Source organism: Mustela nigripes, chromosome 17, assembly GCF_022355385.1.
Source record: "Mustela nigripes isolate SB6536 chromosome 17, MUSNIG.SB6536, whole genome shotgun sequence".
In the NCBI taxonomy this organism is placed as follows: Eukaryota; Metazoa; Chordata; class Mammalia; order Carnivora; family Mustelidae; genus Mustela; species Mustela nigripes.
The window spans coordinates 6,048,995-6,063,770 of NC_081573.1; the positions used below are offsets into that span (position 1 = coordinate 6,048,995).

The 14,776-nt window shown below is 56.9% G+C and overlaps 2 protein-coding genes across 4 annotated transcripts in view; both read right to left on the reverse strand.

Annotated features, from left to right (window-relative positions):
• Positions 1–84: 84 nt before the first annotated feature.
• On the reverse strand, positions 85–6,052 carry GRWD1 (glutamate rich WD repeat containing 1). Of its 2 annotated transcripts, XM_059381529.1 has the most exons (8): positions 5,826–6,052; positions 5,509–5,626; positions 5,258–5,420; positions 3,122–3,335; positions 2,841–2,983; positions 2,473–2,670; positions 1,648–1,696; positions 957–1,117 (listed from the first exon to the last, which is right to left on the reverse strand). In XM_059381529.1, the coding sequence occupies exons 1-8, from the start codon at positions 6,010–6,012 to the stop codon at positions 1,044–1,046; spliced, it is 1,146 nt and encodes a 381-aa protein (XP_059237512.1). In that variant the 5' UTR covers positions 6,013–6,052; the 3' UTR covers positions 957–1,043. The 2 variants fall into 2 exon arrangements, with proteins under 2 accessions (XP_059237511.1, XP_059237512.1); XM_059381528.1 differs by lacking the exon at positions 1,648–1,696 and having other exon boundaries at positions 85–1,117; positions 5,826–6,048.
• A 1,083-nt stretch (positions 6,053–7,135) lies between these two features.
• The window catches only part of GRIN2D (glutamate ionotropic receptor NMDA type subunit 2D), a 40,247-nt gene continuing 32,606 nt past the window's right edge, over positions 7,136–14,776 (reverse strand). For both annotated transcript variants that reach the window (XM_059382005.1, XM_059382006.1), the window contains 3 exons: positions 10,078–10,265; positions 9,629–9,861; positions 7,136–9,449 (listed from right to left, as the gene is read on the reverse strand). In XM_059382005.1, the coding sequence (XP_059237988.1) occupies positions 8,118–9,449; positions 9,629–9,861; positions 10,078–10,265 (1,753 nt within the window). In that variant the 3' untranslated portion in view covers positions 7,136–8,117. The remainder of the gene's footprint in view (positions 9,450–9,628; positions 9,862–10,077; positions 10,266–14,776) is intronic.

Consider the following 14,776-nt stretch of genomic DNA (forward strand, 5'->3'; position numbering starts at 1 on the left):
GGACATCTGGGGGCCCACTTCCCACTGCCTCCTCCCGTCTCCGCACAGGGAAGCAGCCCGCCAGTGAGTCCTACACACGTCAGGCCTTGTTCCGGTCCTTTACTGCCTCAGGAGCCCCCTGGCATTCCTCCCCGCATGGAGCCCATCTTGCATGGTGGACAGAGGGGAGGAAGACCCCCTGTCCCCCGACAGCCCCCACTAGGAAGTCTGGACCAAACCCTGTGTGGCAGGAAGACAAAGGGCAAAACCAGATTCTGCCAGAGGAGCCCAGCTCACCACTTTGGCCCACCCATGGCGAAGTGCTCGAGTTCCCTGCGGGGAGACTGGTGGCGACAATTGGGTCCTGGGACGGAGAGGTCAAAGGGTCGAGCCAGGGGCCAGAGCTCACAAAATATGCACGATGACAGTGGCCCCCACCAGGTCCACCTGGGAAACAGGCCAGCAGGTCCTTGCACAGGTGGTGGGGAGAAGGGGAGGGCAGTCTGGGCCAAACCAAGTCTTCCCGCATGAGGGCCCCCGGCACCAAACGGGGCCCTGTGGTCAGAAGGCTCCCTGGACGGAACCATGCAGTTCTACAGTCATGGGTTAAACCAGAATCTTTGGCAAGAGGGGTGGTGGGACGAAATGAAGTCATTTCAAAGAACAAGACGTCACACAGAATCCATCACGGCAGCCAATGGCCCGCTTGACGTCCTTGGATTGGAGGAGGGTGGGTCGGCAGACCTGCCCCTGCCCGTGGACCCAGTTCTGGCCTTGGTGGCCGAGTGAAGGGCCTGGGGCCGCCGCAGCAGGCGCATCATACGCTGATGGTGCGGAAGACGGTGAAGCCCGACAGCGCCGTGCTGACGAGGAGCCCGGGACACTGCGGGTGCCAGTGCAACTCCTTCAGGTCCGTCTCACCCTGGTGCACGAAGAGCAGCTGCTGCGGGAGGCCTGCCAGCCCGGGGTCAGTGCTCTCCACCTCGCCTGCCTCGGGGTCACGCTCCACAGCCAGGTCCCACTGCGTGATCTGATTGTCCGCACCTGAGGCCGCGAAAACCCCACTATCCTGGGGGTGCCACTCGACTGAGGTCACGGGGGCCACGTGCTGCTTGAAGGTGGCCACCGGGGAGCCAGACTACGGGAAGAAGAGAGTGCGGGGCTCTGAGCACCTCAGCCTGACTCCCTGGGGTGGCCCAGGCCGAGCCCTCACCACTCCTAGGCTGTCGGGTTCCCCTAGGGCACAACCCCTGGGACCCACACAAGCCCAGGTTCTCTGAAAGGGACAGGAGGCCAAGTGCAAGGGTGATACGGGGCCTAATGTCCTAGGGGGCTGCTGAGAACCGTGGTTTCACTTGCAAAAAAGCCCTGTCCAGCTCCAGGTCACAAAATCCCCACCACTGGTCCTCTGAAACTAAGGGTGTGCCTCAGTTTCCCTTCCTATAAAAGGGAGCAGTTCTCAGGGCCCCAGGTGGCTCATCCAGTTGAGCGCCGACTCTTGCTTGCAGCTCAGGTCATGATCTCAGGGTCCTTGATCAAGCCCCACGTGGGGCTCTGCAACATTCTCTCCCTCTCTCTCCCTCTGCCCTGACCCCCGCTCATGCATGCACATTCTCTCTCTAAATAAATAAATCTTAAAAAAGGAGGGGGTGGTGGTGATTCTCAAACCTGCAGATTCTATGAAGGCCTTAAAGAGGGCAGAAGCACAGCTCCCAGGCTCCAGGGGCAGCCGAGGAAAAGAAAAACAGCACTTTTACTAAAGCGAAGGTGCTGCTGGGTGCTGGAGTCTCTCTGGATTGGCCACGTGGTTCCCAAGTACCAGTGGCCAATCAACTTGGCCATGGAAACTGCCCCGACACCTGCCTTGGGGGCTGGAACCCGTTTCTAGAAGCTTCCTTAGAGCTGATGCTGTGGAACTCACCACACCAGAGGGGAGAAAAGATTACGTCGTGGGGGTCCCGGGAAGGGTACAGAGCTGTACTTAGTGGGGGCGTCGGCCAGGGGGGCGCCAGAGTTGCAATTCCTCCTGCCCAGAGCTGCCACCGACTCCGGGAAGTCAACTTTTGGCCCGATGGTGATGTCTCCTCTGCTCCTGTCCTTCCTGCACCTGTTTCCTCTCCTATGATGAACTACGCAGGTTCCGAGTCTCAGCTGACTGTACAGAGCTCGTTAACAAAAAGGCTACAGCTCAGAGGCGCCTGAAGCCTCCAGCTGCCCGGCTCACGAGCGGGGGCATGGAGTTGGGGGCCATGGCTGCTGCTCGGCCTGTTGTCTCCTGTCCCCTCTCCGGCTGGCGGAACAAGCAACCCTACACCAATCACAGCATTCCTCCCGCTAAGCCTGCTTCCACATCTGTACCCCAACAGGGCCAGACCACCCCCAACAGGCCTTCCCAGCTCTGGAAGACAAGAACCCAAGGGAAACCTGCAAATCCTAGCAGCTGCTGGGAGTAGGCCCCCTTCCAGTGAGGGAAATGTCTGGCTGGGAAAGTACCTTGAACTGCCGCAGGTCCCAGACCTTGAGGGCACCGTCATCCCCACCGCTGAGCAGGAAGGGTTCCCGGCGGCTCCAGCTGATGACGTTGACATCCCCGTCGTGGGCAGCAGCGGCAGTAAGCATGCAGGCCTTGCTGGGGGCGGCCCGGATGTCCCAGATGCGAATGGAGGCATCAGCTGAGCACGAGGCGAACACCTGGGCGAGGCAGCATCTGTGTGACCCGGGGTACCTGCCTCCCCACCCTGGAGACCAGGGACGAGTAGTGGGCTACCCTCTTTTCCTAGTGTCCCCCTCACTGGGACGTAGCCACAGTCCCCGTCCCGGCCCCAAGACCCAGGAGTCGGGACCCCTCAGGCCTCTCTCACTGTGTCCTCAGTTGGGGACCACTGCAGGTCCTCCACAGAGCGTGTGTGGCCCACAAACGGCCGCTGGTCCACGTGCCAGGAGCCGCCGTCCGTCGGCGTCCACAGGTGGATGTTCTTCTGACAGTCACCGGTCAGCAGGCGCCCTAGAACCAGGACTCAGGAAACTGCCGGGGCCCAGCTGGCCCCGGCTGGCTCTTCTCCCCACACCCTCAGCCCCCACCCTTCCTATGGACCCTGCTCCCTCATCCTCCGGGGACCGAGTAGGCACCCCAGTGACTTACCAGACACACGAGGGGACCAGTCAAGTGCAAAGCCCTCGCCCATGTGGCCAGAGAAGGCGAATATGGGCTTCACACGGGCCTGCTCGTCCCGGAGGAAGGTCGCCAAGGCCTGGGGGTCATCCACCACCTGCAGGAGCCGCCGCAGCGCATACACCTCCACCTGGCCCTTCTCTGACCATATCCCAGCCACCGGCTCCTCCCCCAGCCACGACACCTGCAGGGGAAGAGAGAAGGGAGAGGGAGGGGAGAGTGACAGGAGGCTCAGGGTGGTGACCACAGTTCCCAGCATCCCCTGAGAATCAGAACTGCAGTTCCTCAGAACTCCCACTACTTCAGGGGTGGGGCTCTGGCTCCCAGAAGCCTTTGCGGGGATGGAATTAGCCGGCAGGACCAGCATTGTACCTGGGACAACTTCCCACATTGTGTAGGGGCGGTGATATGAGACGGAAAATGCCTAGAGCCCCAGGAAGAGAGGCCGTAACTCCACCAACCCTTGGAAAAGGGTTCAGACCACCGGTCTCCGTAACCCTCTAAATGCTGGTGGATCACAGGCCTCTGTCCTTGGGTGTCTCTGCCCTGTAACATCTGCTCACTAGGAGATCCCACGCGGCCTCAAGGTTTCCAGTAATCCCTCCTACCATACCAACTGTTCAAACATGACCGAAGCCAAGCTCCTAGTCACCACTGGCAACCTCCTCCTTCCTGGGGCTCCCCGCCTCAGGCCCCAAACTATTAGACTCACTGACTTGTCTTTTCCTCCCCACACCCACCCCACGCTACTGGCTACATTCAAAATGCACCACTTTCAACCCCTCAGAACCTCTAATGTCACCACTCCTGCTACCGTGTCTTCCTTTCCCTTGAATTATGGCTTCCCCATAGGACTGTCCTCCCTTGCCTCCCTGCATCTGTTCTCCATACAGTGGTCAGAGGAAATCTCTTTAAAACACAAGTCAGATCCTGGGGCGCCTGGGTGGCTCAGTCGGTTGAGTGTCTGACTCTTGATTTCGGCTCAGATCATGCTTTCAGGGTGTCGGGATCAAGCCCTGTGTAGGGTTTCATGCTGTGCGTGGAGCCTGCTTAAGACTCCCTCTTTCCCTCTCTCAAAAACAAACAACAACAAAAACCCGTAAGTCAGATCCCATTTGTCCTCTGCTCTAAACCCTCCAATGGCTCAAACTTTCTCCCCAAGTAACCAAGTCCTTCCATCAGCCTGTAAGCCCTATACAACCCACCCACTCCCATCCCCCATATGCTGTCACTCTCCCCTTCGTCCATGTGCTTTAGTGAATGCACTGGTCTCCCTGCCTTCCCTTGAACTTCCAAACATGTAATGTTTGTCCCAGGGCCTTTACTCTTGTGTTTCCTCTGCTGTGTTTCCTTTGGCTCATTCCCTTACTTCCTGTGGGTCTCCGTTCACATGGCACCCTACCATAAATACTTCCCTGACGACACTATTTAAAAGAGCAAATCCACTCCAGGAACATCCTACTTCCCTTTCCTTCCTTACTTTCCCCCACAATACCTGGCACCTCTGGATGCATTTACTCAGCTTCTTCTTGTTCCCTTCCCTGCTAGCACTTAAGTTTCAGAATACTAGAGACCTTTTGCTCTCTGTTAAATCTCCCGGGCACAGAACGTTGGCTGAAACACGGTAAGCCTTGAATGGGAACACACAGGAAGAGCTGTGGACCATGCACTGCCGCGAGTGCTGTTCAAACACCATTCACACATCAGCTGCTCTGAAGGGGCTATAACTCAGCAGCACCAAAGTGACCCTACAGCGCAGGCCAGTTCCTGAACAATAACAATAAAACACACATTTCTATACTACAACCAAATGCTGTCTCTAGACACTTCAAATAACCATATGTTATTCCATTTCAGCCTCCCGTCAGCTCATCAGGCAAGTTTTGCAATTTTCACCATTTTACTGAAGAGGAAACGTAGTAAAAAAACAGCGCCCTACGGCTCCTAACACACAGTGACAATGACAAGGATACCTAAGAGAGACACAAACTAATATATGCAAACTGTGTGCCAGGTACTATTCTAAAAGCCAGAGGCATGGGCAAGAGGGTTAGGGGTGGAGGGGGTTTAGGAGAACGTAGAGAAGGCGCCAGGGACTGTACATACCCGGACCCGGTTGATGCCACCATAGTGGGGCACCATAGCCAGCTCCAGCTGAGGTTTCCGTTCTTCTTCATCCTCCTCATCTTCCTCCTCCTCCTCCTCGTCGCTGCCCTCTGACGGTGGGGGCTTTGTCCCATGCAGATTATGCATCCGAAGCACCATCAGTCTGGGGAAAAGTGTGGGGTGAGTGGATGCCCGGATCCTTAGGAGGGAGGGGGATCTGGGGGCTGGATAAAACCTCAGGTCTCACTCACCTATTGCTCTGGGCGCTCTCCGCCTGGGTCCCAGCACACAGGTAAAGTGTAAGAGGGAGCTCTGTTCGGTTGTCTCCCAGGTGATCGCGGACTATGTCGAAGCTGAGGCAGGGGGCTCCTGTGGATAGAAGGAGTTGGAAAATTAGGATGGGACAGAGATCTCAACCTCCTCGTGTGTGATGTTTTCACCCATCTTACAACCCAGTCTTCTCTCTGAGTGCCTCGTAAGTTAAACACTCAGTACCAGCCTCGCTCAGAACTCGGGATTCCGGTCCCCTCCTAACTCAGGAACCAGAAGTCCTGGTGCTCAGTCCTACCAGTCTGCGCTCGGTGGTACAGCACATAGGCCTCCTCGTCCATGACCAGCTCCTCTCCTTCTCGCAGCGGCGGTCCGCGACCCGGCAGGTACACCTGGGTCGGGCCTTCGGTCCCTGCGTCGCTGGACTCGGCCTCCATGGGTTCCCCGGTTTCACATGTGCGCCGCCTACCCTTGCGCGCCGCCATCTTCGAACCCTCTCACCACGGGCGCGAGGTAAGGACGTCACTTCCGGGTTGCGTTTCCCTCCTTGGGAGTTCCGCCTTGCGGCACGGTTGCCTTGGAAACCTCCCAGCTCACCCAGTTTGAGAGGGCGGTGGGGACCGGGTGAAGGAGAGCTAAGGTAACGGCGTCCCAAGCCTAGCGACCGAGGCCTGCGGTTACGGAGAAGCTACACCCTCCGCGTGACTTTGCGGCGCTATTCGGCAGAGCAGCGGCAAGGCCTCCTGGGAGTTGTAGTTCTGTACGAGGCCAGTTTTGTCCTACTGGAGGAGTTCCGAGCTTCGACTCCATCTTTCACCTTTGACTCATTGCTTCCTTTCCGTTACATTATTCATGTATGCAAATAAGAGTTCTTACTGGCAAGTGGACTGGTTTTTTGCTCCCTGAGGACCGTAAAGCCTGTTTCCTTACCCCTCCTTGTTATGACGGCTTTAATTCACTTCAAAATCCTTTAGCGTAGACGGGATAATATGTGTAAGTTAGTCTGTTGAGTCTACCCTCTTGGGGCAGGCAGTAGCCTAACCGGGCGTTCACATTGCAGCTATGGTCAGAGATAATCAGAAAGTCAGCCCTCTGGAGACCACTACTACGTGTGCTTTGGCTCTCCTTATCGCTCATCAGCACCGGAGGTTTGGCTAATTGGCATAATGAAATGCTAAAATAGATTCTCATTGGTGAGATTGAGGGCATTCAAGGTAGATGGATTGGCTAGGACATACTAGACTCTCCCCTCGCTTGCATGAACAGGATGTGAAGACTCTAGCAAGCCGCGTTGCTTGCAGCCATAGGAATGGGACGCTAGACTTAATCCTGAAATGTTTTGATCCTGGATCTTTGTTGAGTTCGCTGTTCCTTCTCTCTAGGTCTCTGTCCGCCCTCACCCCTTCTCATTCCTTCTCTTCTTAGGATCTTTTCTCACAGCTTCCTCTGGGTCTTTGTCTCCCACCTCCCTCCAGGTTCATTGTTCTCAATACAATTTTCCTTCTGCCCTCTCTTCCTCTGTGGGACTTTTCTTAGTTTCTGTTTCCTCCAGAGAAGTTTGAGGGCAACTGAGACAAACACGGAGCTCAGACTTGGGACTGAGGAGGCATAAAAACATGGTTTATTCCAAACACTGCAATGTGTAACAGGAGAGTGGGAGGGGAGGTTGGTGGTGGGTGTGGATTCCCAGACCGTCCCCTCCACAACCCAGCTCCAGACCCGGCTGGAGATCTAGGAAGAGGAGGCTTGGGGGGGGGGGGGGTCTGCAGGGTCATCATGGGAGGGTCGCAAATAAGGGCTAGATTTGGTGAGGCTGTGGATGGTGGCACGTGGGGGGTGGGAGTGAGGTGCGACAGGGTGGGAAGTTTTGGCCCCACGTTGGCTGGGATCAACGCTAGGGCAAGGGGAGGTGAGGCTTCCGTTGGGAGTGTCCTAGGTCAAAATAAGGAAAAGCTACGGGGAGGAGGAGGGTGTGTCAAGGTTTGACGTCAAGGGTCACAGTCTGGTCGGGGTACAGTCTGGGATTCAGGTCACAGTTTGGGGTCGGGGGTCACAGTCTGGGGTCGGATGACCATTTTAGGGGTCGGAAGTCACAGTCTGGGGTCAGGGGTTTCTGTGTGGCGGGGCCAAGGTCTGGGGTCACAGTTTGGCGAACGCATCTCACAGTTTTGAGTCCCAATGGATGAAAGGTTAAAAACGGGCTTCCCCGGAGGCGTGGCTGGGGCCGGGGAGCTGCACAGTGATGAGGGGGCCACGGCCCCGGGCGTGGGGGTGGGACGCGGGCGTGGCGTGACCCCCCACCTCCCGCCCCATCTGGTGACGTTAAAAAGCCCTTGTCGGGTTTAAAAAAAAACAAACTCCAGTGGGCTCCGAGACCCCCACCTTTCAGGCTGGGTGAGATTTGGGGGGACCAAATCCTTTCCGGCTTGTGGTGCCCCCAAAGCGAGGGGGCGCAGGACGCTGCTCCAGGCGGGGTCCGGCCAGGTCCGTTTTTTTCCTTCCCAACCCACGCGGGTCCTTTTCATTGCGCGTGCCCCCTCGGGCCGTGGCCTGCGCTGACCGAGGGGGTGCCAGAGCCCCCGGGGCCGCGTCATACCTCGGACTCGAGGCTGGAGAAGTGCGCCGAGCCCCTGCGGGTACCCAGGTCCCCGCCCCGGTGTCTCCGGTGGGGCACGGCGGTCAGCGGCGGCCCCCAGTGCGCAGCGTGCGGGCACCGGCGCGCGTGGCGGGAGGGCCCGGTGAGCCTGCGCGCGGGGGCGGCGCGGGGGCACGAGCTGAGGTCCTCCAGCGAGCGCGAGGTGGGAGCCGGCGGCGGGAGGTCCCAGCCCCCCGCGGCGCGCCGGTGCCGGTGGTGGTGCGGAGCGGCGGCGGCGGGTGCGCGGTGCGAGGCCCGCGGGCGGTGAGGGTGCGGCCGCGGACAGCCGCAGCGGGCTCGGCGCCGGGGCGGGGGTCCCGCGGCCCAGGGCGGGGGCGGCGGCGCCCACCAGCCGCCGTCCAGGCCGTCGTGCGAGCAGCTGAGATGGCGCGGCGGCGGCAGCAGCTCCAGGCTGGCGCAGTGGCGGCAGTGCCAGGCGGCTGGGCCGCTGCGTGGGGGCAGGTAGTCCCAGCTGCCCGCGCGCCAGCCCCCAAGCTTGTCAACCGACCAGTAGCGGCCGGGCGGCGGCCCGAGGCGCTCCGCGTACGGGTAGGGGAAGTCGGCGAACCACCAGGGCTCCAAGCCGCCCAGCGACGCGCCGCCCAGGCTCTCCGAGTCCTCCGAGTCAGACGGCGACGGCTCGAGGTCCAGGTAGGGGCAGGGGGGCGGCGCAGCGCGGCACGGGGGAGGCGCTGCCTGGGCTCCGCCGGCCGCGCCTCCCGCACCCCCAGCGCCGCCAGCGCCCGGCCCCAGCAGGGGCTGGCTCTCGGGGTCGGAGCGCGGCCAGCGCGCGGGCGCCGGTGGGCTCTCGTCCTCGTAGGCCAGCCGGCAGAGCGGCGGCCCGACGGCGGCGGCGGCGGCGGCCGGGGGCGCGGGCGGCGACGGGAAGCCGGGGAAGGGGCCGGCTGGGGGCTCGGCCGGCTCCTTGTCGCGCACGATGGCGAAGTAGGACGGCGGCGGCTTCTGCGGGGGCTGCGCGGCCGGCGGGGACAGCGGGCGCCCGGCCGAGCCCCGGGGTGCCGCGCGCGCCTCGCCCACGCCCAGGCCCTGCGGCTCTATGGGGCCGTAGTAGCGGTGGAAGCCGTCGGCCAGGCCCGGGGCCCCCGGAGGCCCTGCACCTTTGGTGCGACGCCAGCGGTCCACCGCCGCACGCTCGCGGGGCACGAAAGGTGCGGGGCCAGGTGCGGGCCGCGCCGGCGGGTACGCGGGACTGGGCAGCGGCTGCGGCGGCGGCGGGGGCTTGGCCGGCGGCGGGGTGGCCTCCGCGCTGCAGCAGCTGTACATCCCCTGCGGGGGGCGGCGAGAAAGGCAGGGTCAGCGCGGGATGCCCAGCACCCCCTACCGCCCCTGCCTTCCCACCGCTCCTCCCACCTCTCCCGCACCAGGCCCCAGGACTCTTGCACTTGTAGGCATGCCCACCTGCCTCCCGCCAGCTCCGCCCTTTTGCCTCCTCTGACCCCCCCTACCCTAGAGAAGGCCAGCAGGAAGTCCATGCGGTGGGTGGGCCCCAGGCAGTGCCGCAGGCGCCAGTACACCAGGTGCTCCCAGGCGAAGACCAGCAGCGAGAGGCCCATGGCCACCAGGAGCATGTAGAAGACACCCGCCATGTTGTCGATGTCTAGCTTACTGCTCATCACCTCAATTTTGTCATTGTGGCAGATCCCGGAGAGCCACAGCCGCTCCAGCATCTCGATCTCATCTGGAGAAAAGGCATGGGGCGGGGAGGTGGGGAAGTGCTGTCATAGGTCACCTTCCATGGGCACCATCTGAGGATCCTCTTATAGGAGTCTAGGCACCCAGCCCCCTCTTCCCTCAGACCCTGGTGCCCTGATCCTCATCCCCTCCTTCGCCCAGGACCCAGGACTCTGGTCCCCCATGCCCCACCCCCAAGGCATCCCAGCCCGCTGCCACACACCGTCCCCTAGGAACTGCAGCAGTGCCAGATCGATGGGCCGCTTCCAGCGGGAGCCCTTGTGCAGGGCGATGCCATAGCCGGTTGTGGCAAAGACCTTGCCTGAGCCGATGGTGACGAGCTTGCAGCCTTCGTCCTTGCGGGCCATGTAGTTGAGCACTGCTGCATCATAGATGAAGGCATCCAGCTTCCTGGGGGTGGGGGTGGGGGGTGCATAAAAGGCAGGGTCAGTCCCACCCAGACACTCTCATGGCCTAGCCCAGAACCCTCCCTCACCCCTAACCTCCAGCTGCTCCAAATCCTGATGGGTGGTGAACTCTTGAGCAAGTCACTGTCTCTCTTGGTGCCTCGGTTCAATCTGTAAAGTGCGGTTAATGGTAACACTTCCCTTCCTGGTCCTTGCAAAGGTAAGAGGGTGCTTGGTGCCAAGCAAGTGCTGGAGACATGTTAGCTGTGACTGATCGTTCTTCATGGAACGCCCCCCACCCCAAGCCGCAGAAGAGTCTGCAAATGCTTCTGTTTTACAGGGGAGGACTGGGGCTCGGAAAGGGGACTCGTACACAGAGCAATAACGCTAACGATCACTTATATTGTGCGAGATACTGTTCCAGCTACCGTAATAACTCATTCAATCCTCTCAACGTTCCTGGGAGGTGGAAACTCGTTATCTCCATCATTCAGATGGGAAATGCAGGCCCAGACATGCGTCTTACTTTGCTTGGGTTTTCCGACTAGGCCCTCATTTCTCAACCTTGATGGGAAGCCGAAGCCAAGCAGCGAGATGGAAGGAGCGCTCACAGATGGATACACCGTGCGTGTTACTTCCTTCACACATGCTTCTGTGATTATCTGATTCCTGTCAGCCTCTCCCATTAGACCGTGAGCTCCCTTCGAGTGGGATCAGCTGGGACACACTCCTGGCTGGACCCAGCCCGGTTCCTGGCACAAACAGGGTACTTGTAAACACTTGTGGGATACGTGAATGAGTGAATAAATCAATCCACGGTGGGGAACCCTGGGTAACTATTCTAGGAGACAAGATCTGACAGGAAGATGACCAGGGTGTATCCATGAGGGAAAAAAAAAAACAAAAACAGGAGTCCCAGAATCCCACATAGAGCATAACCCCACATTAATTTTTTTTTAAATGGTACAGTGGGGTATAGTTTTGGTCGTCTCAACTGCAGACACCAGGCCAGTTCTTGGAGGAAGGGACCTGTCCTGCCCAGCATTGTCCAAGAGAATGTTCCATAATGACAGGCATGGCCCTTTCGCGCTGTCCAACATGGTGGGGCGCCAGCCCCATGGCAAGGTGACCAGTAAGCCCAAGGGACAGAACTTGATTTTTTTTTTTAAGATTTTATTTATTTGTTTGACAGAGAAAGAGAGAGAGACAGCGAGAGAGGGAACACAAGCAGGGGGAGTGGGAGAGGGAGAAGCAGGCTTCCCACTGAGCAGTGAGCCCAATCCCAGGCTCGATCCCAGGACCCCAGATCATGACCTGAGCTGAAGGCAGATGCTTGATGACTGAGCCACCCAGCCGCCCTCAAAGGACAGAACTTTAAATTTTACTTAATTTGAATTAATTTAAATAGTCCTAGACAGCGCAGGTCGAGGGAAAACAAGAGAGATCAAGGTATGTGGCTGGACGCTGGGTCATGGGGAAGGCAAAGGAGTTTTGGAGCCGTTTGCCTATCTGCAGACATAAATGCCTCTGGGACTCCAAATCCTCAGTAAAGCCCTGTCCACACTAGCACACACGATCCCATAAATGCCTTGTTGTACTTACACAGCATGACTGGTTGCAGAGAAAGGAAGGAAAAGGACAGAATTAGTCCACGGACCCTGAATGGGGAGACACTCAGAGATTTCCCCACAATGAACTGACTCTGGCCGAAGCAAAAAATTGGGAGTGGGGCAAAGAATTTGAGGCTCTGGAGAAGGAGCAGAAACTTGGGGAGGCCAGTTACTAGCCCATGGTTGGGGAATGGTGTTCGAATTAATTTTATATGGCTCCTAACAGGGAGATCCCAGCTCACATCTGGAAATAAATAAATAAATAAATATCGGAAGAGGAGGGATGGAGGTACTGAGGACGAGGATGAAATGGAAGGAGGGTGTCCAGAGGTCCTTGAGGGGCGTTAGTGGGGAGAGACCCGGGGACATGGCAGAGAGGGCCAGAAATCAAGGCTTCCAGTGGCGGGGAGGTTTGAGGGATTTTCAGGAAGAGGGGATGCTTTGCTCAGCAAACAATAACTGCCTCCCTTCCCTTACGCCCTACCCCCTATCCCCTACTCCCTGCCCTTGTCACTAAACCTCGCCTGAGACTCAGCCACATTCCACAGCCTTGTTTAGACTCAGGTTCGGGATCTTAACCTTTGAGTCAGCTTCCGGTCCCTCCTCAGCTCACTACCTTCCCTTGGCTCCCAGTATCGCTCAGTAACTGGAGTTACCTCGCATTGCAAGGCCTCACAGCACCAAGCACCCCTGGATCCCTCCTACCCCTCTGCCCTCATCTCTCACCCATGCCTTCCTTGCTCCCCCTGCTCCAACCACCCTGGCCTTCACGCGCAGTTCCTGGATGGCTCTAGCACCCTCCTGCCTTAGGGCCTTTGCACTGGCTGTTCCCTCTGCTGGAACATTCTTCTTCAGAGAGCTGCCTGGCTCTGTCCCTCACTTCCTTCAAGAGTTTGCTTAAAAGACACTTTCCTGGGGCACCTGGGTGGCTCAGAGGGTTAAAGCCTCTGCCTTCAGCTTAGGTCATGATCCCAGGGTCCGGGATCGAGTCCCGCATCGGGCTCTCTTCTTGGCAGGAAGCCTGCTTCCTCCTTTCTCTCTCTGCCTACTTGTGATCTCTCTCTGTCGAATAAGTAAATAAAATCTTTAAAAAAAAAAAAAAAAGACACCTTCCTGAGCACCTTATTTAATACTGCAACCCAAAGCCTCCTCCACAGCTCTACCAAACTCACTCCCCCGGCCGTATTTTTGTCCATAGCGTGTATCCCCCTTGTAACTATTATATGTTCTTGATTATTAAGTTTATTGTCCAGGGGCACCTGGGTGGCTCAGTGGGTTAAAGCCTCTGCCTTGGGCTCGGGTCATGATCCCAGGGTCCTGGGCTCAAGCCCTGCATTGCATTGGACTCTCTGCTCAGCAGGAAGCCTGCTCCCCCCGCCCCCCCGCTCTCTGCCTGCCTCTCTGCCTACTTGTGATCTCTGTCTGTCAAATAAATAAATAAAATATTTTAGAAAAAAGTTTATTGTCCATCTCCTCCCACTGGAATTTAAATTCCATGAGGGAACAGGTCTTATCTGTTGGGTTTTCTGCTGTTTCCACAGGGTCTAGCACAGGACCTGACATACGACAGGTGTTTCATAAAGTACAGCCTGATGAATGAATTCAGGTGGCTCAAGATGGGCATTCTGGGGGCCAGGCATGGAACTGGGAGGCAAGAGTTAATATGGACAAGATGCCAAGGGTTTTTTCTCCATGGAAAAAAGCAAGATGAGAATAGTGTGTGCTTTCAATAAGGAATGCATGAAGAGATATGTAGGCACACATAGTTTAGGTGATCGGAGAGAAATTAAAAAAAAAAAAAAAAAGGGGGCCTGGGTGGCTCAGTGGGTTAAGCCGCTGCCTTCGGCTCAGGTCATGATCTCAGGGTCCTGGGATCGAGTCCCGCATCGGGCTCTCTGCTCAGCAGGGAGCCTGCTTCCCTCTCTCTCTCTCTCTCTCTCTGCCTGCCTCTCCATCTGCTTGTGATCTCTCTCTGTCAAATAAATAAATAAAATCTTTAAAAAAAAAAAAAAATGGAAAGGGGACTTGAAGTTTCCTTTTTTGCCCTTCCTGTATGAGTGAGAAATTGAACATCTCTCACCAAATGGGCTTCCAAAACTGGCTGAGAGGAGAAGCCATGTTTCTGTATTTCTTTTTAAGAGATATATTTCTTTTCTTTTCCTGTGACCTTGCTTGCCCCCTGTAGTAGGGGAAGACCACATCTGGTATGTGAGCCACCAAACCCACGTGTGACTGCCAATTCCGTCCTACCCCTCTGTAAGGATGGCATTTCCTAGTGCTGTCCATAGTGGTGACCACTAGCCACACAGAGCTAAGTGAATTGGAATTTTTAATTAAAATTTAAAAATTCAAAAAAAAATTAAAAATTCAGTTCCATCGTCACACCAACCACATGTCAAACAATCAGGAACTGCTGGCTACCACGTTGGACTGCCCGGATCTGGAACAGTTCTGTCATTGCAGAGAGGGCTGTTGGAGACTGATACTCTAGGAACATATGTGTGTCTGTCTCCCAGACTGGAAAGGAAGGTCCAAGAGAGCAAGGACTTCAACTTGTTCACTACTCTACCCCCAGTGCCTGGTGCAAGATCTTAATACTTACTAGATGAATGTCTTTTTTTTTTTTTTTTTAAGTTTATTTATTTAAGTAATCTACACCTAACATGGGACTCAAACTCACGACCCTGAGATCAAGCGTCATGTTCTTCCAACTGAGCCAGCCAGGCACCCCTGAATGAATGTCTTTTAACTTTTATATTATTGAGGGTTATTTTGTCAAGGAGATCATGATTCAGTATTTGTTTTCCTTGGTCCTCTCTATATTAAAAACATTACATATAATGAATGATACATGTACACACACGTACATATGAAATATTTCATATGTACGTGTGTGTACATGTAT

Bases quoted from the DNA above. Each gene is read 5' to 3' on its own strand.
- GRWD1 (XM_059381528.1), bottom strand. From the start codon at position 6,012: ATGGCGGCGCGCAAGGGTAGGCGGCGCACATGTGAAACCGGGGAACCC. The intron at 5,627-5,825 runs GTAGGACTGAGC...TTCTATCCACAG, and splicing joins GTACCACCGAGCGCAGACTG to GAGCCCCCTGCCTCAGCTTC. The intron at 2,984-3,121 runs GTAAGTCACTGG...TCCTGGTTCTAG, and splicing joins CTGGTCCCCTCGTGTGTCTG to GGCGCCTGCTGACCGGTGAC.